Source organism: Canis lupus, chromosome 4 (assembly GCF_011100685.1).
Source record: "Canis lupus familiaris isolate Mischka breed German Shepherd chromosome 4, alternate assembly UU_Cfam_GSD_1.0, whole genome shotgun sequence".
NCBI classification, from domain to species: domain Eukaryota; kingdom Metazoa; phylum Chordata; class Mammalia; order Carnivora; family Canidae; genus Canis; species Canis lupus.
Window position 1 is genome coordinate 18,786,170 of NC_049225.1, and position 27,116 is coordinate 18,813,285.

The 27,116-nt window shown below is 37.0% G+C and overlaps 2 protein-coding genes across 8 annotated transcripts in view; one reads left to right on the forward strand and one right to left on the reverse strand.

The window, feature by feature from the left end:
• Nucleotides 1-27,116, reverse strand: part of CTNNA3 (catenin alpha 3) — a 1,666,571-nt gene that overhangs the window by 703,701 nt on the left and 935,754 nt on the right. The window lies entirely within an intron of this gene.
• LOC106558701 (60S ribosomal protein L31-like) lies at nt 11,393-11,825 on the forward strand. Its single transcript, XM_038534076.1, has one exon. It carries the CDS (start codon nt 11,408-11,410, stop codon nt 11,687-11,689), a length of 282 nt encoding a protein of 93 aa, XP_038390004.1. The 5' UTR covers nt 11,393-11,407; the 3' UTR covers nt 11,690-11,825.

Genomic DNA, 27,116 nt, shown 5'->3' on the forward strand with positions numbered 1-27,116 from the left:
TTTGTTGATGTTTTTCTAAGCTCCTTTTAATATTACACTATCTTGATTAGTGTAGCTTTATAATAAATCTTGAAATCATGTATTGTTAATACTCCAATTTTGTCCTTCCTTTTCAAAGTTGTTTTGGCTAGTATTGATCCTTTGCATTTCCACATAAATTTTTAGAAATAGTTTTTTTCCAATATCTATAAAAATGCCAGCTGGGATCTTTGGATAAAATTGCATTAAATCGGGGGCGGGGCAAGATGGCGGAGGAGTAGGTGCCTCACCTCCCCCGGCCCCACCCACTTACCGAGATAACTTCCAAACCATCCTGAAAACTTACGAATTCCACTTGAGATTTAAGGAGAGAACAGCTGGGACGCTACAGAGAAACGCGTTTTTGCTTCTAACAAGGTAGGAAGACGGAAAAAAAAAAAAAAAAAAAAAAAGAATCCAGTGGGGGAGGGGCCGCGAGGAGCCGGGCTAAGGCTGTGGTGAGAGCCTCCCGGAGAGGAAAGCCCGCCCCCGAGAAGCGGGAACTTAAAAAATCCGCACTGGATTCTTCCCGGATGGAAAAGCGATTAGCAGGGAAATCGAGCAGAATCGCTGGATCTGGAGGGGCGGTGGAGCCTCCAGGCTCCCGGAGTCCCTGAGAGAGGAAGCGCGCCCGGGAAGACGCGCCGCAGACTGTGGGCGGAGCGCGGTAAAGGCCTGGAGCGCGCACGCGCGGGGCCTCAGGGAGAAGCCGGTGGGTCAGGCGGGGGCTGGGGCGGAGGGGCTGCGCCTGCTGCCTTCCCGCCGCGGCCACAGGAGTGTGATTCCAGCAGCGCAGGCCCCGGACCCCAGGGCGCCGGGGGACACAGCCTACTATCCTGCGCTCCTGCCGATGGGAGGAGGCTGCGAGGGCACAGGACGGTGAGGACGCTCCTGCCGCCGGGCGCCCCGAGGTTGTGCAGGTCAGCGCCCCCACCCCGGGGGGCACCCAGGCCAGTGCGGACTGGGACACTGTGGTAGTTCCTGCGGGAGCTGACCCCAGAGCTGGGGAGCTGGCTGCGGGCCGGTGGTGGTGGTCCTCCTTGTTCCACCCTGTGCCTGGGAGGGGCGGGGCCGCCAGGGAACAGAGGCCTCAGGGGGTCAACAGCTCCCACTGAGCCTGCACCCAGCGGGGAGGGGGGGGGAGAGGCAGCTCCCCCAGGTGCACACACAGAATCAGCACAGCAGGCCCCTCCCCCAGAGACCAGCTGGAAGGACGGGGAAGAGCAAGTTCTTGACCCAGCAGCACCGGAAAGCTCCAGGGGCAGTTGAGGGATTTACTACATAGAACCAGAGGATACCCCTCCTTTTTTTTTTTTCTTCCTTTTTTCTAGTACAACTCAGTTTTGTTTTGTTTTGTTTTGTTTTAAGATTTATTTATTTATTCATTCAGAGAGAGAGAGGCAGGCCCCATGCAGGGAGCCTCACCCGGGACTCGATCCCAGTCTCCAGGATCGTGCCCGGGCTGCAGGCCGCGCTAAACCACCTGCCACCGGGGCTGCCTACAACTCAGTTTTATATTTGACTGTAAATTTCCAATTTTTATTCTATTTTCCTACCTTACCTACAATATTTAACATCTTTTCATTTTTAAGTTTCTTCCTTTTTGACTTTCATATTTCTACAATTACAGGTCCTAGATATATTTTCCACTTCTAGATTCCCTTCAACATACTCAATTTTGGGAGATGTACAAGATATGGTTTTTTTGCTTTGTTTTGTTTGTGTTTTTTGTTTTCTCTGCCTCATTTTGTTCTACAATGGCAGAAGTTAATACCTTCTAAAACATGACCAGCATGCACCCGGAACCAAGTGGTATACCGTGCCTGTGAAATTCCCTATTCCCATTCTGCCCCCTCTTTTATCTCATTTATGTTTTGGTGGTCAGTGTTGGGTCCCTCTACAAGTATTTCTGGTTTATATAAATTTGGGACTGAGCATCTTCTAACATACAGACTTAGTATACTCAGAAACAAGAGAATCACCCTCTAGAACCCCTCAGGTAGATTACATTCTCCCTCCACTACAAATTTGTCACCACCACCATCTCCCAGTCCTCCCCTTTTTTCTTCTCTTTTTTTTTTTTTTTTCAATTTTCTTTTTTCTTTTCTTTTTTCTCTTCTTTAGGATTGCTGGCCTTTTATTTTTTACTACTTTGTTTTAAAATTTGTTTTTCACTTTCATGGTCCCTTTGTATTATTTCATTCTGATCTTTGTTTTCAATTTCTGGTCTCTGAACTCGGCAGAATCATCTGGGGTGAAATTTACTTAGGTCGTAGTTGATATTCTTGATGCAGCCCACTCATACAGCCACTCTGCACTGAGCAAAATGACTAGAAAGAACTCACCACAAAAGAAAAAAAATCAGAAACAGTACTCTCTGCCACAGAGTTACAGAATTTGGATTACAATTCGATGTCAGAAAGCCAGTTCAGAAGCACAATTATAAAGCTACTGGTGGCTCTGGAAAAAAGCATAAAAGAATCAAGAGACTTCATGACTGCAGAATTTAGATCTAATCAATTAAAAATCAATTAAATGAGATGTAATCCAAACTGGAGGTCCTAATGACAAGGGTTAACGAGGTAGAAGAAAGAGTGAGCAATATAGAAGACAAGTTGATGGCAAGGAAGGAAGCTGAGGAAAAAAGAGAAAAACAATTAAAAGACCATGAGGAAAGGTTAAGGGAAATAAATGATAGCCTCAGAAGGAAAAAAGCCTATGTTTAATTGGGGTTCCAGAGGGCACTGAAAGGGACAGAGGACCAGAAAGCATATTTGACCAAATCATAGCTGAGAACTTCCCTAATTTGGGGAGGGAAACAAGCATTCAGATCCAGGAGATAGAGAGAGCCCCATCTAAAATCAATGAAAACCATTCAACACCTTGGCATTTAATAGTGAAACTTGAAAATTCCAAAGATCAAGAGAAAATCCTTAAAGCAGTGAGAGACAAGAGATCCCTAACTTATATGGGGGGAAGTATTATATCAACAGCAGACCTCTCCACAGAGACCTGGAAGGCCAGAAAGGGCTGGCAGGACATATTCAAGATCCTAAATGAGAAGAACATGCAGCCAAGAATACTTTATCCAGCAAGGCTCTCATTCAGAATAGAAGGAGAGAGAATGAGTTTCCAAAATAGGCAGAAACTGAAAACTGTGTGGAGGTTCCTCAAAGAGTTAAAAATAGAACTACCCTATGACCCAACAATTGCACTGCTGGGGATTTACCCCAAAGATACAGATGCAGTGAAACGCCGGGACACCTGCACCCCAATGTTTATAGCAGCAGTGTCCATAATACCCAAACTGTGGAAGGAGCCTCGGTGTCCTTCGAAAGATGAATGGATAAAGAAGAAGTGATATATGTATACAATGGAATATTATTCAGTCATTAGAAATGACGAATACCCACCAGTTACTTCAACATGGAGGGTATTATGCTGAGTGAAATAAATCAATTGGAGAAGGACAAACATTATATGGTCTCATTCACTCGGGGAATATAAAAAATAATGAATTATAGGGGAAAGGAGAGAATCTGGGTGGGAAATATCAGTGAGGAACACAGAACATAAGAGATTCGTAATTCTGAGAAATGAACAAGGGGTGGTGGAAGGGAGATGGGCGGGGGGATGGGGTGACTGGGTGATGGGCACTGAGGGAGGCACTTGATGGGATGAGCACTGGGTGTTATACTATATGTTGGCAACTCAGACTCCAATAAAAAAATATACCAAAAAAATTGCATTAAATCTATGGGTTGGTCTGGGAAGAACAAACACCTTAACATTATTAACTCTTCTAACCAACTTATATCTCAAGGTATTTAGGTTTTATTTCATCTCTCTTGGAAATGTTATATAGTTTTCTGTGTATAGGCCTTGTTAATTTGTCAGATTTATATTTTGTAGTTTTTATATTATTAAAAATAGTTTTGTTTTAATTGTTTCCTAATTTCCTTTGATAGAATAGATACAACTTAATTTTGTATATTAGTCTTGTATTCTAAAACCTTGTAAAACTTTCTTTAGTTACAATTTGGAGGATTAATAGATACTATATTTTCTACATATATAATTATGTCATTTACACAGCTTCTTCCTTTCCAATCCAGATGTCTTCTATTTCTTTTTCTTGACATACTTCACTAGATACAGCCTCTGGTATAATGTTGAATAAAAGTGGTAAGAGTGGACATCCTTGCCTTGTTTTGTATCTTAGAAAGAATCTAGTATTTCAGTATTAAATATGTTTACTATAGGCTTTTCATGCCTGCCTCTTATCAAATTGAAGAAGTATCTTTCTCTGTCTAGTTTTCTGATAGTTTTTATTAAGGACGGATGTTGAATTTGGTCATCATGCTTTTCTTGTTGTTTTTTCCATTGTGATTATCATCGTTTTTCTTCAGTTTTTTGGTGAATTTGAATGGTGAATTTACACGAAATTTTTAAGAGTTTATTTGAGAGTGAGGGAGAGAGAGCACGTGCACAAGTTGAGCACAAAGGGCAGAGGGAGAAGGAGAAGCAGACTCCCCTGCTGAGCAGAGAGCCCAATGCAAGGCTCAAACCTAGGACCCTGAAATCATGACCTGAGCCAAAGGCAGATGCTTACCTGACTAAGCCACACAGGTGACCCTGAATGTTTATATTTAAATCAACATTGTATTCTTAAAATCAATTCCATTTTGTCCACTTGTATTAGCCTATTTAGACACCTTTTGATTATATTTTCCCATATTTAAAAAAAAATGTTTAGGGAGCAAGGGAAGATAGCAGAGTAGGAAGATGCTCATCCCACAGATATACCTAGATGAAAACCATATCAATGCAACTAATCCATACAATAAACCAATGACTGGTAGAACAGACTCTGCATGGTTAAGATTAATTGTAGAGAGGAAGTCCACACCAAAAATCTCAAGAAGGGCATAACCCTAGTCGGGAAGCAAACTAACCAATGAGACTAACCACAAATGAGAGGGACATCACAAGTGTGGGAGAAGGAAGAGAAACAGATCCCACATTGAGGACCCCAGACATAGGAGACCTGCACTAGGAAGTTGAAACTTCATAACATTTAGCTTTGAAGCCCAGAGGGGCTTAACTTCATGAGTTTTACAATAAGTGGGGCTTAACTCTGGGAACTTTAAAAACCAGAGGCTAGCTCTGGAAGAATCAGAAGGCAATAGGAAACTGAGTGCCTATGCTTAAAGAGATAGTGTAACAAACAACCTCTCCAAGATACAGCATAGAAGCAGCAGTTTGAAAAACAACTAAAGTATAGAGGATGATTTATTTACTAATCTCAAAACATGTGCTGAAGGAGCAGAGATCTTCAGGAGACTTCTCTGAGAACAAAAGAACTGGAGGGTGCCATTTCTGTCCCCTGGTCCCCAGCCTAGATAACTGGACACCTGTGGAAAATAGCTCAAACACTCTCAAGATAGCTTATTAACACTGCACACTTTGCTCTTTCATTCTTCTATGGATTTAAAACATCCAATCTATATCACTCAGCAGGAGTTTCACTAAAGCAGATCTGGCCAGATCTCATCCTATAAGCAGCTCCAACAGTGACCAGCACCAATCCAAACTGACTCTTGCTCTGGAGAGACAGGAGGATAGCCATACATACCAGTTTGATTGCAGTCCCAGGAGTAGGTTGGGGGCAGACATCTGATCTGACAGTTATCCCCACCCATCAACAAAAACATCACAAATGGCAGCCCAAGGAAAGATCCCTGTAGTCCAGGGTCACTGCAACTGCAACAGACAGGCTTGGGACAGACATCTGATCTGACTACAGTCCTCACCCACTAACAAAATCCTCTCAGGGATTTTGGAGCACAGGAAGAGTGCTCCACAGTCCTGGAAAATGAGCAAAGAGTATCTAGTCTGACCTAACTACAAGCCTCAGGTGGCTCTGATTAGCTTCTTAACAAAACAGGTACCAAATTTTGCCCACAACAGGCAAAGATGGCCATGGTAGCCCACTGGACTGAAGGCAAGTGTGGCTCAACCACAACACTGGAGTACATACAACACATATAAGAGACACCCCTGTAGTGCCTGGTTCCGATGAACAGGGGACATCACACTACAGAGATCTACAGGATTTCTTCATAAGACTGCTACTTTCAGGATAAGGAGACATAGCTGACTTTCCTAATACTAGAAACAAACACAGAGTTATACAAAGTGAAAAGACAACAGAATATGGCCCAAATAAAAGGACAGAACAAAATAACAGCAAGAGAGCTAAATGAAACAAGACAAGCAATATGCCTGATAGAGAATTCAAATAGCCATAAAGTTAGTTACTGGACTTGGGAAAAGAGTGGAGTATTTCAGTGAGACATTTAACAAGGAAGGAAAATATTAAAAAAGAACCAATCAGAGATCAGGAACTCAATATGTGAAGTTAAAATACACTAGAGGAAATCAATAATAGACTAGAGAAAGCAGTACAGACTAGTGAGCTGGAAGACAGTAATATAAAGCAACCAAGCTAAACAGGAAAAAGAAAAAAGTTAATAAATGAGAATAGCTTAAAGGAATTTGATGAAGTCATGAAGCATAATAACATTCACCTTATAGGAATCTCAGAAGGAGAAAAGAGAAAAGGGGGGCTGAAAATTTATTTGAAGAAATAATAGCTAAAAACTCCGCTAATCTGAAGAAGGCAGCTCACATCCAGATCCAGGAGGCATGGAGAACTCCCAAGAAAAGCTACACAAGGAGGGCCATACCAAGCCACATAATAATTAAAACGTGAAAAGTAGTACTAAATAGAGAATTTTAAAAGCAGCAAGATACAATAAAATAATTAGATACAAGGGAAAGCCCATAAGGCTATCAGCTGATGTTTCATCAAAAATGTTTCAGGTCAGAAGGGAGAAGCATGATATATCCAAAGTGCTGAAAGGAAAAAAAAAAAAAAAGTCTACAGCCAAGAATATTCTATCCAGCAAGGGGATCATTTAGAATAGAAGGAAATATAAATATAAAGAGTTCCCAGACAAAACTTAAAAGAATTTATGACCACTAAACCAGCCCTACAAAAAATTTGAAGGGGACTCTGAGTGGAAATGAAAGGCCATAACTAAGAGCAAGAAAAGTAGGTAGTACAAAAGCAGTAATATAAATTTAACTGTAAAAATCAGTTAAGGGACTAACAAAATGATGTAAAGTATGACCATATATCTAAAATGGGGGTGGGGGGGTGAGGGAGAGGAATAAAGAATGAGTTCAAATTTAAGCAACCATCACCTTAATAAATACTGCTATGTGCAGGTGTTATACACAAACCTAATGGTAACTACAGATCAAAAACCAGTAATAGGTATGCAAAGAATAAAGAAAAAAGAATCCAAGTATATTGCTAAGAAAGCTATCTAACTGTGAAAGAAGAGAGCAATGGATGAAACAGTAAAAACTGAAAAAACAACCATAAAACAAGTAACAAAATGGCAATAAATATAGAGTTTTCAATAATTACTCTGAATGTAAATAGACCACATACTTCAATAGAAAAGACATAGAGTGATAGAGGGGATTTAAAAAAAAAAAAAAAAGGAGACCTGGGGCACCTGGGCCACCTTGTGGCCACCGTCCCTGCATTTGCTCCATGTTTCCCAGTTTGCCAAGCACAACATTACAGTTTGGAAAATTCTCGCAAAATTGTTTTAATACATGGTCTGTAAAGAGCAGTTTAGTGGCATTTCAAACAATTGACCTTGACTCTCTAGCTTAAATATCAACCTTTGGTTCAGGTCATGATCCCAGGGTCCTGGGATGGAGCCCTGCATCAGGCTCCCTGCTCAGCTGGGGGTCTGCTTCTTCCTCTCGTCTGCCTCTCCCCCGCTCATGCTTGTGCTCTGTCTCTCTCTCTCTCTCTCTCTCTCTCTGAAATAAACACAATTGAAGAAGAAGAAGAAGGAGGAGAAGAAGAAGAAGGAGAAGAAGAAGAAGAAGACCACCCATATATGTGTTGCCTACAAGAGACTTATTTCAAGCCTAAAGACATGTGCAGATTGAAAGTGAAGGGAGGAATCATTTACTATGCAAATGAATATGGTAAGAAAGTCAGAGTAGTAATATTTATATGAGATAAAATATACTGAAACAAGGACTATAACAATAGACAAAGAAGAACACTATATAATCCTAGCAGAACAATCCAACAAGAAGATACAACAATTGTAAATATTTTTGTATCCAAAATGGGAGAACTCAATTACATAAAACAGTTAATAACAAAAGGAAGTAAACAGTAGTAATACAATAATAGCAGGGGCTTTACACTGCTTTTACATAAATGAACAGATCATTCAAACAGGAAACCAATAAGGAAACACTGGCTTTGAATGACACACTGGACTAGATTGATCTAATAGATATATTCAGAGCATTCTAACCTAAAACAGTAGTATACACATTCTTGTCAAGTACACATGGGACATTCTCCATAACAGATCACAAATTAGGCCACAAAACAAGTCTCAACCAATTCAAAAAGATGAAAGTCATGTCATGCATCTTTTCTGACCACAATGCTATAAAGCTAGAAATTAGCCACCAGAAAAAAATCTGGAAAGAGCACAGATAAATAGAGGTTAAATAACAAGTTACTAAACAATGTATGGGTCAATCAATAAATCAAAGAGCATGTAGAGAAAAAATAAAATGAAAACACTATGGTCTAAAATCTTTGGGATGCAGCAAAAGCAGTTCTAAGAAGGAAGTTTAGAGCAATATAGGCCTATATCAAGAAGTAAAGCAAATCTCAAATAACCTAACCTTACAACTAAAGGAGACAGAAAAAGAAAAACAAAGCCCAAAGCCAGTAGAAGGGAGAAAATAACAAAGATTATAACAGAAATAAATGAAATAGAAGACTCAAAATAAAACAAAAGACAATAAAACCAGGACCTTGTTCTTTGAAAAGATCAACCAAATTGATAAACTTTTAAGCCTGACTCATAAAACAAACAAACAAACAAACAAAAAGAAAACAGAGATTAAATTTATTTATTTAATTTATTTATCTGTCTCAAATAAATAAAATCAAAATAAATCTCTCAAATAAATAAAACCAGAACTGAAAGAAGGAGAAATAACTGATGCTATAAAAATACAAAGGATTATAAGGGAATGTTATGAAAATTGTATGCCAATAAATTGGACAACCTAGAAGAAATGTATAAATTCCTATAAACATATAAAACTGAATCAGGAAGAAATAGAAAATTTGAACAGACCAGTTACTAACAAGGAAATTGAATCAGTAATAAAAAACCAAACAAAAGTCCAGGACCAGATGGCTTCACAGTTGAATTCTACCAAATATTCAAAGAAGAGTTAATACCTATTATTTTTGAACTATTCCAAAAATAATAATAATAGAAGAGAAAGGTTCATTCTACAAAGACAACATTACCCTGATGCAGATACCAGACAAAGATACTACAAAAAAAGAGAACTATAGGCCAATATCTCTGATGAACATAGATGTAAAAATCCTCAACAAAGTATTGGTAAACCAAATCTAATAGTACATTATAAAATTCATTCACCATTATCAAGTGGGATTTATTCCAGGGGTACAAATTTGGAATTCAATCAATATGATGCATCACATTAACGAAAGGATAAAAACCACATGATCATTTCAATAAATCCAGAAAAAGCATTTACAAAACACAACATAAATTCAACATAAAAACTCTCAACAAACTAGGTTTAGAGAAAACACACTTCAACATAATAAAGGCAATATGTGAAAAATCCAAAACTAACATTATATTCAATGGTGAAAACAGAGTTTTCCTCTAAGGTCAGAAACAAGACAAGAATGTCCCCTCTTCCCACTTTTTTGCAACATTGTACTGGAAGTCCTAGCCACAGCAGTAAGGTAACACACCCAAATTGGTAAAGAAAAAATAAAATTTTCATGATTTGCAAATGGCATGGTATTATATATATTAGAAAACCCTAAAGAACCCACCAAAAAAACACTAAAATAAATGAATTTGGTAAAACCATAGAATATAAAATCAATATACATAAATCTGTTGCATTTCTATACACTAATAATGAAGTGTCATTTATAGTGGCAATAATGAGGAGAAATTAAGAAAACATTCCCATTTACAACTGTACCAAAAAGAATAAATACCTAGGAATAAACTTAACAAAGAAAGTGAAAGACCTGTGCTCTGAAAACTGTAAAACACTGATGAAAGAAATTGAAGATGACACAAATGGAAAGATATCTCATGATCAGGAACTGAGAGAATTAATATTGTTAAAATGTCCATACCACCTAAAATAATCTTCAGATTGAATTCAATCCCTATCAAAATACCAACAGCAGGGTGTCTGGATGGCTCAGTCAGTTAAGTGCATCTTACTCTTGATTTTGGCTCAAGTCATGATCTCAGGGTTGTGAGATCAAGCCCCATGTCAGGTTCTGTACTGGGCGTGGAACCTGCTTAAGATCCTTTCTCTCCCTTTCCCTTTCCCTCTGTCTGTCTCTCTGTCTCTCTCTCCCTCTCTAAAAAACAAAAACAAAACCAAGATCATTTTTCACAGAACTGGAATAAATAATCCTAAAATTTGTACGGAACCACAAAAGACCCTGAATAGTGAAAGTAATCTTGAAAAAGAACGAAGCTGAAGATCCCACAATTCCAGATTTCAAAATATACTGCAAAGACGTAGTAATCAAAACAGTATGGTACTGGCACAAAAATAGACACATAGATCAATGGAAGAGAATAGACAGTGGAGATATAAACCCACAACTGTCTGGTAAATTAATCTATGACAAAGGAAGCAAAAATATACAGTGGAAAAAAAGTCTCTTCAACAATCGGTGCTGGGAGAACTGGACAGCAACACTCAAAAAAATTGAAACTAGACCACTTTTTTACCCGATACAAAAAATAAACTCAAAATGGATTAAAGACCTAAACGTGAAACCTGGAACCATTCAGTTCCTTGAAGAAAACATACATGATTATCTCTTTGACATCGGCATAGAAACATTTTTCTAGATATGTCTCCTTTGGCAAGGGAAATGAACAAAATTAAACTATTGAGACTATATCAAAATAAAAAGCTTCTGCACAGCAAAGGAAACCATCAACAAAACAAAAAGGCAACCTACTAAGTGGGAGAAGATATTAGCAGATGTGACATCCAATAAGGGTTAATATCTAAAATATATAAAGGATTTATACATCTCAGCTTCAAATAAAGCAAATAATCCAATTTTGGGCAGAGGACATGAATAGACGTTTTTCCAAAGACAGCATACAGATGGCCAATAGTCACATAAAAAGGTGTGCTTAAGATGTGTCTCGCTTTCCAACTAGGGCCCGGTAGAATGGCTCCTGCAAAGGGTGGCGAGAAGAAGGGCCGTTCTGCCATCAATGAGGTAGTGACCAGAGAATACACCATCAACATTCACAAACGTATCCATGGAGTGGGTTTCAAGAAGCGGGCCCCTGGGGCACTCAAAGAGATCCGGAAATTTGCCATGAAGGAGATGGGAACTCCAGATGTGCGCATTGACACCAGGCTCAACAAAGCTGTCTGGGCCAAAGGAATAAGGAATGTTCCATACCGTATCCGTGTGCGGTTGTCCAGAAAACGTAACGAGGATTAAGATTCACGAAACAAGCTCTACACGCTGGTTACCTACGTACCTGTCACCACTTTCAAAAATCTACAGACTGTTAATGTGGATGAGAACTAATCGCTGATTGTCAAATAAAGGTATAAAACTGAAAAAAAAAAAAAAAGATGTGTCTCAACATCAGTAATCATTAGAGAAATGCAGTTCAAAACTACAATGAGCTATCACCTCACACCTATCAGAATGGCTAAAAATAAAAAAATACAAAAATAACGAATTTTGGCAAGGATGTGGATAAAAAGGAATCTTGTCACTGTTGGTGCAAATTCAAGCTCATACAGCCACTGTGGAAAACAATATGGATGCTCCTCAGATAATTAAAAATAGAATTACCATATAATCAGTAATTATATTACTGTATATTTATTCAAAGAAAACAAAAACATTAATTCAAAAAGATATTTGAACCCCTATGTTTATACTACAGCAGTGTTTACAATACCCTAGATACGTAAGCATCCCAACTGTCTGTGGATAGATAAATGGATAAAGAAGAGATACACACATGCACATGAATATCAGCCATAAAAAAAGTGAAATTTTGTCATTTGCGGCAATATGGAAGAATCTAGAGAATATAATGCTAGGTGAAATTAAGTCAATAAAGAAAGACAAATGCTATATAATTTTATTCATCTGTGGAATTTCAGAAACAAAGCAAATGAACAAAAAAGGAGACAAACAGAAAACCAGACTCAAATATAAAGAACTCATGGTTACTAGTGAGAAGGGAAGTAGGGGATGGGTGAAATAAGTGGAGAGGGTTAAGAGTACACTCTAAATTTTTAAAAAATCTGTAGTGAACAATAAAAATAAAGTTTGGATTTATATTCATAAGAGATATTGGTTCACATATTTCTCTTTACAAGGTCTTTGGTTTTGATGTCAGGATAATATTGGCCTCAGCTAATGAGTTGGGATGTATTTCCTCTGTTGAATTTTCTGGAAGAATCTGTATATATTGGTAGCATTTCTTTCTTACATGTTTGGTAGGATTTGCCAGTGAAGCCATCTGTCCTGGAGTTTTCTATGTGGGAAGGTTTTAAACTACAAAGTCAGTTTCCTTAATATGTATAAGACAATCAAATTATCTTTTTCTTCTTGAATGAGCTTTAATAGTTTGTATCTTCCAAAGACTTCATCCATTTATTCAAGTTCATTGACAAAAAGCTGTTCATAAAATTACTTTATTATCCTCTTACTACCTGTATACTCCCTCATTTCTGATATTAGTAATTAGTATTCTCTCTCGTCCTCCTCTTCATCTCCCTCTGCCCCCACTCCCCATCTCCCTCTCTCTGTCTTGATAAGTCTGGCTAAAAGCTTATCAAGTTTACTATTTTCTCAATAAACTAGCTCTTGGTTTCATTGTCTTTACTGTTTTTCTGTTTTCTATTTCATAAATTTGCACTATATTATTTCTTTTATTCTGCTTACTTTGAATTTAATTTAATTTGCTCTTTCTGGGAACCCTGCAGCGGTTTAGCGCCTGCCTTTGGCCCAGGGCGTGATCCTGGAGACCCGGGATCGAGTCCCACGTCGGGCTCCCGGTGCATGGAGCCTGCTTCTCCCTCTGCCTATGTCTCTGCCTCTCTCTCTCTGTGTGACTATCATAAATAAATAAAAATTTTAAAAAAATAAAAAAATAAAAATAAAAAAATAAATAAAAATTTTAAAAAAATTATGCTCTTTCTTAGTTTCTCTTTTTTTAAATTTTTAATTCTAGGGTTGTTAACATCTGGTGTTATATTAATTTCAGGAGTGCAATCTAGTGACCAACAATTCCATACATGACTCAGCGCTCATCAAGATAAGTGTACTTTTAATCCCCTTCATCTACTTTACCCATCCTTCCACCCACCTCTCCAATGAGACCCACTTCTTTGTTCTCTTCAGTTCAGTCTGGGTTTTTTTTTTGTTTTGTTTTGTTTTGTTTTTTGTTTTCACTCTCTCTTTTTCCCTTGTTTTTGTTTCTTAAATTGCACACAAGAGTGAAATCATATGGTATTTGTCCTTCTCTGATTGAGTTATTTCTTTCTTAGAATCTTAAGGTAAAGGGATCCCTGGGTAGCTCAGCGGTTTGGCGCCTGCCTTTGGCCCAGGGCGCGATCCTGGAGTCCCGGAATCGAGTCCCACATCAGGCTTCTGGCATGGAGCCTGCTTCTCCCTCTTCCTGTGTCTCTGCCTCTCTCTCTCTCTCTCTGTCTATCATGAATAAATAAAATCTTAAAAAAAATAATCTTAAGGTAAAAAAGTGAGGTCATTTATTTGAGACATTTATACTTTTCTAATATGGGGCTATAAGTGTACCTAAGTTTTGCTTAGAGCTTGATATGAAGTATTTTCATTTTCATCTATTACCCAATATTCTGCAATTCTTCCTTTGCTTTGTGCTTTGACTGGCAGGTTGTTTAAAAGTATGCTATATAGCTTCTAAATATTGGGAGTCTTTCTAGAGAATTTGCTATTATTAATTCCTAGTTTAAATCTAATTTAATTCTAATTTAATTTATTCAGTTCAGAAAACATACTCTTTATGATGCAAAACCTTTTAAATTTATTAACATTTGTTTTATAGCCTCAAATATAAGCTATCTCAGTAAATATTCTGTGTACACTTTAAAATAATTTGTATTCTATGGTTTCTTAATGGATAGTTGTATAAAAGTTATTGGATTAAGTTGGATGATAGTATTAATCAAGTTATCCAAATCCTTATAGATTTTTGGTCCATAGATTGTATCAACTATTGAGAGTGAGGTGTTAAGATCTCCAAATATAAGTGTGGGTTTATTACACCATCATATTTGTAGGGAGTCCCCTTTCCTTTAAAAATTATTGTTTCTTCTTACTCTATCTTTTTATGGTAGTCTTCTTTGTTTTTTTGTAAGGATAGTGGTAGTACTAAATAGCATTCATGGTTACATTGGTTTTTGTCCTAATCTTTATCTCTTCATTTGTAAGCCAAGTAGATCTTTCTACCACCTGTTTTGAAAAAAAAAAAAAAATCCTTCATTCTTCTCCACAAAATGGGCAACCCTCCCAATCATATACAACACAATCCTTCTAGATACAAATAGTTTCAAGTTACAGAGTCATCTTTGATGCCTTTTTACAGAAAACACGACTTCTCAATTCAATCATTATTCAATTAGTGTATGGTGCTCCCTCTGTCATGTTATCAGTACATGACCCTAGTTCATCCTGTAACATCTTAAAACCTCTTTGGTGCCTAGAATGTATTTTGAAAATCATCAGGGCAGAAAAAAAACAACAGCATTCCCAGGTTTCCGATTTCCTACAGAGCACAGAGGAAACTTTTCAGTTTTATTCACGTTCTAAACTAGTTGTCCTTTCTTGCTTTCTCTCTCCCACTGTCCATCTTCTAGTCCTTCTTCATTTTCTCCCTTCAAAAAATATTTACACACTCTATAAAAATCTCTGCTTTCATGCAATTCATCTCTATTCATTGTCTTCAGGAGAAAATTACATTTTCTCTTTGGACTATGCAATCCCTCCTCTCTATGCAAGTCCTGTAAAATCCAGTTAAATCCATCTTCTGAATGAAGATTTCTGTCTCTAAAGAAATTTTTTTTCTCTCTTTTCTGAGCATATTCTTGTCCTTGTACATAAACATGCTGAAAATCAGTGGGTTAAAAAGGAAAAAACATGAAAACCACTATTAATTATATGAGAATGGTCAGAAGTCTGACTTAAAGTGAGGGGAATGGGAAGGGAAAAGTCAGCTTGCTAAGGGGAATTGTCTTCATGATAAGACTGGTGGAAAGATAGTTCCTTTCCCTCAAAAACAATGAAGAATTATAAGGAATACATAAATAAATAGTCCTTCCAACCATGCAGAGACCATATGAAAAGTGGGAGTTCACCAAAGCATAAATAGAAGAAAAAGTTCAGTTTGTTGGCAGAAAAGATTTGAAACCACAGTAATAAGGGAATGGTTAGTAGAATAAAGTGTGAAATTTGCAGGGGGAAACCAAGGCTTGTGGTATAAAAACACTAGGAGGAAAAAGATACTGGAAAAGACTTTACTGTTTATGGTTGACAGAATTAGGAGAAAAGACAAGAGACACATGGGAAGATTATAAAAGAAGATATCAATAACAAAAATACAGAAGAGAATGTTTAAAATGAGAATAAATAATCACATATGACTAGTTTAAGCACTGAATCATGACTATTTAAATAAAGAATAAATCATTCTTTAAAAGTTCCTTCTTCATTTTAAAGTTCTAAATAAGAACATTATAGAGGAATTGTTCCCATCATAATATGAAGTTCAGTTATAACAACTCACTATTTAGCATTTTATTAATGTCTAATAAAGCTGGATTTATATTTATTAAGTCTATATTCATCTTGTGTGCAAATTATGGAGAAAGAGAACTGCAAAGGGAATATCTAAACAAGGATAGACATAGTGCATTTTGAGTTATGACCATCTTTAGTCTTATGAAATAATTACAATTTAATGTTTTGTATCTTCACTTCCTAATTTAAGCTTCGCTTCCCAGATCTTAAACTCTTTGAGACCAGGTCTCTCTCTTATATTTTGTGTATCAAATATAGTATCTAGCATGGTAGACATTAAATAAAGATTTGCTGATTTATTTTGTGGTTGTTAATCTTAGTTGTAGGAATTTATCAATATCTTTCCTATATTCCAACCCATTGGGAGTGCCAAGTATCCTTAAGATTACATCCTCTGATTATATACTAAAATAGAAAAGAAACTAACTCAAAGTAGGTATCTCTTGAAGGGAAAATATATGGAAAATAAACAAGTGATAAAACGTCCTAGAGTTAGCTACCTATTTCAAAAATATATTCCATGAGAGAGAGCAGAAATAACAACACCACAGAAATAGAAACAATTATAAGAAAATATTATGAAAAACTGTATTGTCAACAAGTTGGACAAACTAGAAGAAATAGATAAATTCCTAGAATATATAAACTGCTAAAACTAAAACAGAAAGAAATAGAAAATTTGAGCTGACCGATAAACAGCAAAGAAATTGAATCAGTGATCAAAAAATTTCCAAGAAGCAAAAGTCCAGGACCAGATGGCTTCATAGGTGAATTCTACCAAATATTTAAAGAGTTAATATCTATTCTTCTCAAACTATTCCAAAAAATAGAAAAAGAAGGAAAATTTCCAAGTTCATTCTATGAGCTAGCATTATCCTCATATCAAAACCAGATAAAGACACAACTAAAAAAAGAGAACTACAGGCCAATATATCTGATGAACATAGATGCAAAAATCCTCAACAAAACACTGGCAAATCAAATTCAACAATACACTGAAAAACTATTCACCACAATCAAATGGGATTTTTTCTTTGGTTGCAAGGATGATTCAATATTTGCAAATCATCAGTGTGAAGCATCATCATATCAGTAAGAGAAAAGATAAGAGCCATCTGATCATTTCAATAGATGCAGAAGCATTTGACAAAGTACAACATCTATTCATGATAAAAAATCTCAAAAAAGTAGGCTTAAAAGGAGCATACCTCAACATAATAAAGGCTATATATGAAAAACCATAGCTAACATCCTTAATGAGGGAAAAACTGAGAAATTTTCTTCTATGGTCAGGAACAAGACAAGGATGCTCCCTCTTACCACTTTTATTCAATGTACAAATGTCTGATTCATCAGACACAAAGGAAATAAAGTTCATCCTAACTAGTGAGGAAGAAGTAAAACTTTCAGTATTCGCAGATGACAGCTATTATATATAGAAAACCTGAAAGATTCCACCAAAAAAAAAAAAAAATGCTAGATCTGATAAATGAATTCATAAAGTTGCCGGATACAAAAATCAATGTACAGAAATATGCTGCATTTCTAAATACTGCTAATGAGTCAGCAGAAAGAGAAATCAAAGAGTCAGTCCCATTTACATTTACATCAAAAACATAAGATGCCAGGATCCCTGGGTGTCTCAGCAGTTTAGCACCTGCCTTTGGCCCAGGGCATGATCCTGGAGACCGGGGGTCGAGTCCCGCATCAGGCTCCCTACATGGAGCCTGCTCCTTCTGCCTGTGTCTCTGACTCTGTGTGTGTGTATGTCTCTCATGAATAAATAAATAAAATATTTTTAAAAACCCATAAGATTCCTAGGGATAAACCTAACTAAAGACGTAAAAGATCTCTACTCTGAAAACTATAGATCAATGATGAAAAAAACAAAAATATTCCATGCTCATGGGATACACTGCTCAAAGTAATATACAGATTTAATGCAATTGCTGTCAAAATATCAACAGCAATTTTCACAGAACCATAACAAACAATTCTAAAATTTATATGGAACCACAAAAGACCCAAATAGCCAAAGCAATCTTGAAAAAGAAAAGCAAGGCTGGAAGCATCGTAATTCCAGACTTCAAGTTACATTACAAATCTGTAGTAATCAGAACAGTATGGTACTGACACAAAAATAGACACATATATCAATAAAATAGAATAGAAAACCCAGAAATAAACCTACAACTCTATGGTCAATTTTCAACAAAGCAGGAAAGAATATACAATGAGAAAATGGTAATCTCTTCAACAAATGGTGTTGAGAAAACAGGACAACAACATGTACATCATACAAAAAAATTCAAAATGGATTAAAGACTTCAGTGTGAGATGTGAAACCATAAAAATCCTAGAAGAGAACATAGGCAGTAACTTCTTTGGCATTAGGCATAGCAACTGTTTTCTAGATATGTTTCCTGAGGCAGAGGGAAACAAATGCAAAAATTAACTATTGAGACTATATCAAAATAAAAAGCTTCTGCACCACATCAAAATAAACAACAAAACTAAAAGGCAAAGACTATGGGATAGAAGATATTTGCAAATTATATATCCAATAATACATAAGAACTTACACAACTCAGCAAAAAATCCAATCAAAAAATGGGCAAAAGACATGATCATACATATCTCCAAGGAAGACATACAGATGATCAAAAGATGAAAAGAAATTCATCATAGGCTATGAGCAGGGAAATAGAAATCAAAATTACAATGAAATATCACCTCATACCTATCAGAATGGTTAAAATCAACAACACAAGAAACAACAGGTGTTAGTGAGGATGTGGAGAAAAAAGAATCCTGTTGCACCATTGGTGGGAATGCAAATTGATGCAGCCACGCTGGAAAATATTATGGGAGCACCTCAAAATTTTAAAAATAGAAGTCCCTATGATACAGTGATTGCACTACTGGGTACTTACACAAAGAATTAAAAAAAAAAAACACTAATTCAAAGGGACACATGTACACCTATTTTTTTTAAATTATTTATTTATGATAGAGAGAGAGAGAGAGAGGCAGAGACATAGGCAGAGGGAGAAGCAGGCTCCATGCACCGGGAGCCCGATGTGGGATTCGATCCCGGGTCTCCAGGATCGCGCCCTAGGCCAAAGGCAGGGACTAAACCGCTGCGCCACCCAGGGATCCCCACCTATTTTATAACAGCATTATTTACCATAGCCAAGGTATGGAAGCAGCCCAAGTGTCCACCAATTTTTTTGTTGTTGTTGTTATTTTTTTTTATTTACTTATTCAATGAGAGGCACAGAGAGAGAGAGAGAGAGAGAGAGGCAGAGACACAGGCAGAGAGAGAAGCAGGCTCCATGCAGGGCGCCCCATGTGGGACTCGATCCCGGGTCTTCATGGTCAGGCCCTGGGCGGAAGGCAGACGCTAAACTGCTGGGCCACCGGGGCTGCCCCCAATTGTCCACCAATTAATGAATGGATGAAGATGCGGTTTATATACATGCATCAACACACAAATACAATATTATGCAGCCATAAAATTTTCAAATCTTGCCATTTGTAACAACATGGATGCAGCTAGAGTATAGGGCTAAGTAAAATAAGCCTGTCAGAGAAAAACAAATATCATATGATTTCACTCATGTGTGGAATTTAAGAAACAAAGTAACAAAAGGAAGAAAAACAGAGAGAGAAGCAAATCAAGAAAGAGACTCTTCATTACAGAGATCAAATAGATGGTTACCAGAGGGGAGGAGTGTAGGTGGTTAAATAGGTGATGGGGATATAGGAGTGCACTAATTGTGATGGTACCGGGTGATGTATGGAATTGTTGAAGCACTACATTGAAAACACCTGAAATTAATATAACACTGTATGTTATATAACACTGTATGTTAACTAACTGGAATTAAAATGAAAACTTAATATATGCTTATAATTTATATATAATATATGATTTTATATAACTAATCAAATTATTCATAATACATAATATATGTTATGTGTGACATAATTATAACTTATATAATATACATTAATTATATAATTATATATTATGTAACATATATACATAATATATATATTCCATATGTTCATTGTTGGCATTAGCTAACTAGGCAACTACTGAGGATATACACAATCAATATAGGCAACATTCTTCAGGGTTTCATATTGTATCTTCATAGGAAAAAAATCTATAGCAATTAGGACTGAAATGCAGTTAAACCTTCTCAAAATGTTATCATTTTAGATTTACTTAGGGCAAAGTGTTTTGGTTTATTCAATCTTAATTGTAGAGAATTTCAACTAATTTTCAATTTGTTATAATGTCAAAGTCACACAATCTAGTCTTGGTAGGTTTTTGTTTTCTGAGAACAATAAAAGGTAGAAATAACTTTTACAGAAACAGTCTAATCCTGAGCATATATTGGCAACACTATTGCTACTAGCTGGATAACATACCTGGTCATTTTGAACATTAACTCTAGTGAGACTATTTTCTGGGGGACATGGTATGCCAGTCCTAAGACAGAATATACAGAGGTACCTTAGTTCACTATGCTGCAAAACAAAGTGACACCAACTGGCTGGATTAAACAACAGAAATGTATTTTCTCACTTCTGGGAGCTAGAAATCCAGGATCAAGGTGTCAGCAGATTTAATTTCTTCTGAGGCTTCTCTGATTGGCTTGCAAACAGCTGCCTTCTCACTTTGTCCTCACATGACTTTTCCTCTGTGTGTGCATATTCCTGGTGTCCCTATGTGTCCACATGTTCTCTTCTTATAGATACTACTCATACTGAATAGAGCATACTCTAACAGCCTCATTTTAACTTAATCAGCTCTTTAAAGGCCTTATCTCCAAATAGTCATTCTGAGTTCTCGGGATCAGGGCTTCAACATGAATTTAGAAAGGCATACAATTCAGCTCATAACAAAAGACCAGAGAGCTATAGAGAAATTCTAGGAGAGAGAGAAAGTTCTCTCAAATGTTATTTTTACTGAGTATCACTGAATTTTGAGCCGGAAGATGGCTGTAACTATCCAGGCAATGAAGAAATCTATCTGAAAGTTTCCCCAATTACTGCCAGCCTCTGCTTCCTTAATCAGGGAATTCACCCAAGAAAATGAATTCCATTCATATGGACAGCTACATATCATTTGGTGGAATAATACTTGGAAATATTAACCAACATGTTTTTGCTTTTTTATTTTCCTTCTATCTCTGATATTTTCGTTCTTCTCCAACTCTACTTAGCTTTGATTCTTTGCTTCCCGCCTCAGGGAAGTGATGTACTGTAGACTGGTATACTGTTTTAAATGTCAAAACAAGTCTAGGCTCTGTGGGGAACAGGAAGGATCTGGCCTAAGTGCTCTCCCAGGCCCCATTTCCTCCAGATCAAACACAAAAGGATAAACAACAGTCACAAAGACATTATATGAAATTGAAGAAGAATATAGGAAAATAAGATTTCAGGGTAGCATGGCTAGGTTCTGTGTCTCCACAGAATTTCCTGTGCCTCAGTGTTGCACAGGAACATGATTCCCATCTGCTAAAAGGGGCCTTGACATAGCTGACACAGGTTTCTGAGGACATGGAAAAGTATTGATTCAGCAGCAACTTGCATGGGTTATGAGCTAGACAGGATGAGTCTCAGTGAATGCCAGAGAAAATGAGAGATCAGCTATATCCATCTTTTGTTCACTGCAGCATTATTTATAATAGTCAAGGGTAGGGATCCCTGGGTGGCACAGTGGTTTGGTGCCTGCCTTTGGCCCAGGGCGCGATCCTGGAGACCCAGGATGGAGTCCCACATCAGACTCCCTGTATGGAGCCTGCTTCTCCCTCTGCCTGTGTCTCTGCCTCTCTCTCTCTCTGTGTGACTATCATAAATAAATAAAAATTAAAAAAAATAAAAAAATAAATATAATAGTCAAGGGTAGAAACAACCTAATTGTCCACTACAGATGAATGGATAAAGAAAAAATATATATATATGCATATATATATTCTCTCTATATAGATTTATATATATATATTCCCTATATATGGAATATTATTACATACACAATGAAATATTGTTTAGCCATAGGAAAAAAATCTTGCTATTTGCATCACCATGGATGGAACTTGAGGGCATTATGCTAAGTGAAATATGTCAGAGAGAACAACAAATACAATGATCTCATTTATATATGGAATTTAAAAACCCCACCAAACTCACAGTTACAGAGAATCAATTGGTAGTTGCCTTAGGCAGGAAAAGGGGAGAAGTAGGCAAAACAGGAGAAGGTAGTCAAAAGGTACAAACTTCCAGTTCTAAACTGCATCAGGGGATGTGATATACCGCATGGTAACTGTAGTTAATAATACTCTATTGCATACCTGAAAGTTGCCAGGATAGTAGATCTTAAAAGTTCTCATCACACACACACACACACACAGACACACACACACACACACAATTCTATAACCATGTATAGTGATGGGTCTGAACCAAACTTAATGTAGTGATCATTTCATGGTATACACAATTATCCAATCATTATCCAATCATCATGTTGAACACCTGAAACTAATATAATGTTGTATGTCAATTATACCTCAGTTTTATATTTTAAAAAAAGCCAAGAGATTGCTTTACTGTCAAAGTTGAGCTTTCCCCTTTCAGAAAATATTTTTCTACGTGATAATTTGCTATCTCAAGTTTTATCCATCACTAATGATGTGATTTCCTGATTGAATGATGAAATAGTCTAGATTGTTTAAGATATAATAAACTCTCTGTAAATCATTCTTTGACAATAAGGAAAATTGACTTTTTTTTTTTTTTTTTTTTTTTAGGAAAATTGACTTTTAAGAAAACACATACATGTAGCTCCTAAAGCAAATGCAAAATTCTTTACTAAGTGTTTTTTTTTTTCCTGAAGTTATCTCTGTGATAATTCAATATCTATTATGGATATATATTTTAGACATATTTGAATATATGATTCAAAACATATATTTGAACTATATTTTGAAATATATTTTAAAGTAAGAACTAAATAACTACTTGAGTTATTCATAATTCAAGGTCAAAACAAATCTTAGAAGTTTGCTATGCATTTCTCTGATTATAGTTTTGGATTTCTCTTTGCATCAGGTATATTGCAAATGATATCAGTCCTTCATACATTTACTGTTTTGTCTCTATAGAATATATTTTAAATATACTATTAATCTGATTGTTCTTGGTCTTAGAACCTTAACAAAAGTATCAGCAGCTCATTTCAAAATGGTTTTTTTTAATCTTCTCTGCAGATAAATGGATTCAGGGTCAGCCACCTGAAAAAGGTAATGTGGAAACATACTCCTAAAGACATTTGTAGTGAATAAAAATAGTACTGTTTTCCATCAATTGACACAAACCTCAAAGTGATTTGTTTGTTAGAAGTACATATTCTCTGTACAGTCAAGTAATATGAGACTTGAACACTCAATTTCATCAAGACACTTTAGCAGGATAAAGAACACAAAACACATCCTAACCTTTAGTTTCAGAAACTTTTTTTAAAGATTTTATTTATTTATTCATGAGAGATACACAGAGAGAGATGCAGAGACATAGGCAGGGAGAGAAGCAAACTCCGTGCAGGAAGCTCTATGTGGGACTCAATCCCGTGACTCCAGGATCATGCCCGGGCCCAAGGCAGGCGTTCAACCGCTAAGCCATCTAGACATCCCTAGTTTCAGAAACTTCAAAAAGGATTAAAAATGTAAAAACGAAAACAAAAACAAAAACAGCTACATATCATGAAATTCAAGAAATATATAGATGGAAACTCTTGACCCATGTAAGAATGTGTCATCCTAAATGTCTTTCATTGACATCTTCTGTCATTCATTCCACTTTTGTCTTCCTTATTCTTTATGTTGCTTTCCCTGTTCAACATAACTTAGGACCATTGGTTTGCCATGCTTTCCATAGTTCTTACTTTCCTCATGTTTTTGCTCTTTGGAAGAGTATGTGGGCTGATGGTTTCTTCCTGACTACATAGCCCAACCCCATACCCCGCCATCTTTTCTGGCCTCACCTGTCTTCCCTAGGTCAGACCTCCCTCACACCAAAAATAAGTTTTCCTAATGCTCTCTTGTTATGGCCCCAAAATAGCATAGCTGAAATAAAGCCAGTATAGATGTTTATATCCTCTAACCTGATATTTATTAGCCATAAATCTTAGAAATGGAAGGGTGGTAAAGAGCTCTCTGAAGATGCTCAAATGCTGAGTAGTAAACATGTAATACAATCTGAGACTCAGAATGAATGCAGGGAATTTCCAAAAACACGTGAACTTCAAAATACCAGTGATTTCCCCTAGGAGACTTAGAGCATAGGATTTTCTCATTCTTGACAAGAAATGAAGGAAATAAATGAGAGATAAACATTTGACCTGCATATTAAGTGAAATTTATTGTCTCAAAGAACTGCCTTTGGCTCTGATATTTCAATATTGTTCAGGAAGGTAGCCAGTCTCAGTTTTAGAAACGTCTATCTGAAAGTTACCAACAATTTTGTTCCTAGATGTCAAAATGTGGATGTTATTATATGCCAAAGCAACAATTCACTTAAAATCTCTCTGTCTCTGTCTTTGTCTGTCTCTGTCTCTGTCTGTCTCTCTCTCTCTCTCTCTCTCACACACACACACACACAATACCAAAGCAAAAGACAATTGAATACACTGTCAACTCTCCTTGGCTTACAGATGCTATGACATACCACAGTGGGTCTCTTTCCTTTGGCATCTATAGTAGCATAACAAAATCTCTGCTTAAAATTGAGCAACACATTTTCACGCTGAATGACTTTATTTTACATTACCTCTGATATAAATAGAAAAGACACCTCATATTCAGCCTCCAATGCTAGACTGCACCACATATAAGCAATTACCTTTAGAAGGTGTCTATATGATAACTGTGGAAAGTATAGAATTATCCATATATATGTTTCCTATTTCTTTACTTTCTTTTAACATCTAGGAACCATTCTCTGGGTAGTCCCCCTGGGAGCACTGGGCAAAGTTGGGCACTGGGATAAGAAACTCCGTGTAAACTTTTATTAACATACTAATACCATAATTAAAGAGTCTTCCATATACCCCAGGGATTTTGCTACCCTTCTTCCAAAACCCTCAAGATAACAGAGTTTTAGCTTCACACAATTGGCCTGAGAACCACAAAGGTAGCAGGGTGATCTAGCTCCCTTCACCCCTCTTGCCCAACATCCATATTTTATTCCTCCTTTTTTATCAGATGGAAATAAGTTGTCATATATTTTTATTTAGTCCTGTCTATATCAATACTAAACAGCAGGAATCTCACTTTGGCTCATACAACTGGTTTACCTCCCATCTTTCCTCTTAATCACTAACGGCTTTATTTGTTTAATTTTTTTTTTTTTTTTTTTTTAGGTTTTGATTCCAAAAGTAACTCAAACCAGAGACTCTCCCTCATTTTTTTTAAAAAAAGATTTATTTATTTATTCAGAGAGAGCGAAAGAGAGGCAGAGACACAGGCAGAGAGAGAAGCAGGCTCCATGCAGAGAGCCCGACGTGGGACTCCATCCCGGGTCTCCAGGATCATACCCTGGGCCGCAGGTGGCGCTAAACCGCTGCGCCACCGGGGCTGCCCAAGATTCTCCCTCATTAAACAATGTTAAGCGTTTTGGTACTAGAAATGTTTTAAAACATAGTACCTGGCAGGACTTTTGTTATTTGGTTTTTGTCTTCACTGTAATACAGATCTTAATGAAAGAACTTAATGACAACATCACCCTATGTTGGAAACTCAATTTACAGCACTGTGTTGTTGGCCCTCTACTGATGGATTGTACCATGGCACCACTGTCATCACACACCATCATAAAACTGTGCTGGAACCTTGCTAGTCCACCACAGAGTTTCATTCTCATGGTTAAATCTGTATTCCAGATTCATGGTGATCCAGAATTTTCCTGATTCCATCCTGTCTACCTATATTTTATTCTCAAACTAGTGTCTGAAACATTATTTACAACCACGTCGCCCTCCTGACAAAACTTCTAATGGCATCCCATATTATTCGGGCTACTCACCTTTTAAAAGCCCTGTTGCATCCGGCCCCCCAGTATCTCTCTACTCTCAACTCCTATTACTCTCCCCTCACTCACTCATTTCCTATGACCCCTGATTCCTTGTTATTTCTTATATTTCTAAATATGCCTCTCAAATTCCTGTCTTTTTTACCCAACCTCCTCTCCATTTACTTTCTCCTATCCTCCTCCTTTCTTCTATATCGCCAACTTCCTCCTTCCCCTAATCACATTCCCCTCTAGATTCCTAGCCAAGGTCTCCTCTTCACTACACTCTCCCCTTTCAGACCAAGGTCTAACTCCTTTCCCAATGCTCAGCTCTAGCCTTCTTGGGGCCTTTCTTTAATTGTGTGCTTTACACACAATACTTTAATTATGTAAAGCAATCTATCCTTTATTTGATTTCACTAATTTGAATGCCTAATGAGAACACCTGTTCCACAAAACAGCAGGTATTTCGAAGAGATCACACTTTGTGAAGAACAAGAGTCAAGCAGAAGGGCCTGAAAAAAGGAAACTAATAATTTAGTATTTTTCTCTTTTAAGGTATCTAAAGTACCAGTGGTACTACTTGACACTTCCACTGAGCTCTGCCCTTCACTCCTTGCTACACAGGACAGCACTCCTGTGGGCTTAAACCTTGGCTTCTCTTAGTAACAGCATGGAGGAATCAGAGAAATATTTCTCAACAGATGTTGCCCATTTCCTTAATGCCTTAAAAAGGGAGAGGGGATGTATCTAAAAGACAGAAAGGTTCATGTGTTAAGTCACAGTCTGGGTTGGAGAAGGACACTGCTTTGTAGTGTGGAGACAATATGAACAATGCAAGTGCTTAGGGAAGAGAAAGAACAAATTAATGATCTTGTCAATTCATCCTCTCAAATGCAGTATTTTCTTGCATTCAGTGTACAGAGTATCCATTTCCTTTTCTCTCTACTTGTTCTTATTATTTACTTCAGAGGTCCCTACAATAATC

Excerpts from the sequence above, each read along its gene's own strand:
- LOC106558701 (XM_038534076.1), top strand. The coding sequence starts at position 11,408 with ATGGCTCCTGCAAAGGGTGGCGAGAAGAAGGGCCGTTCTGCCATCAAT.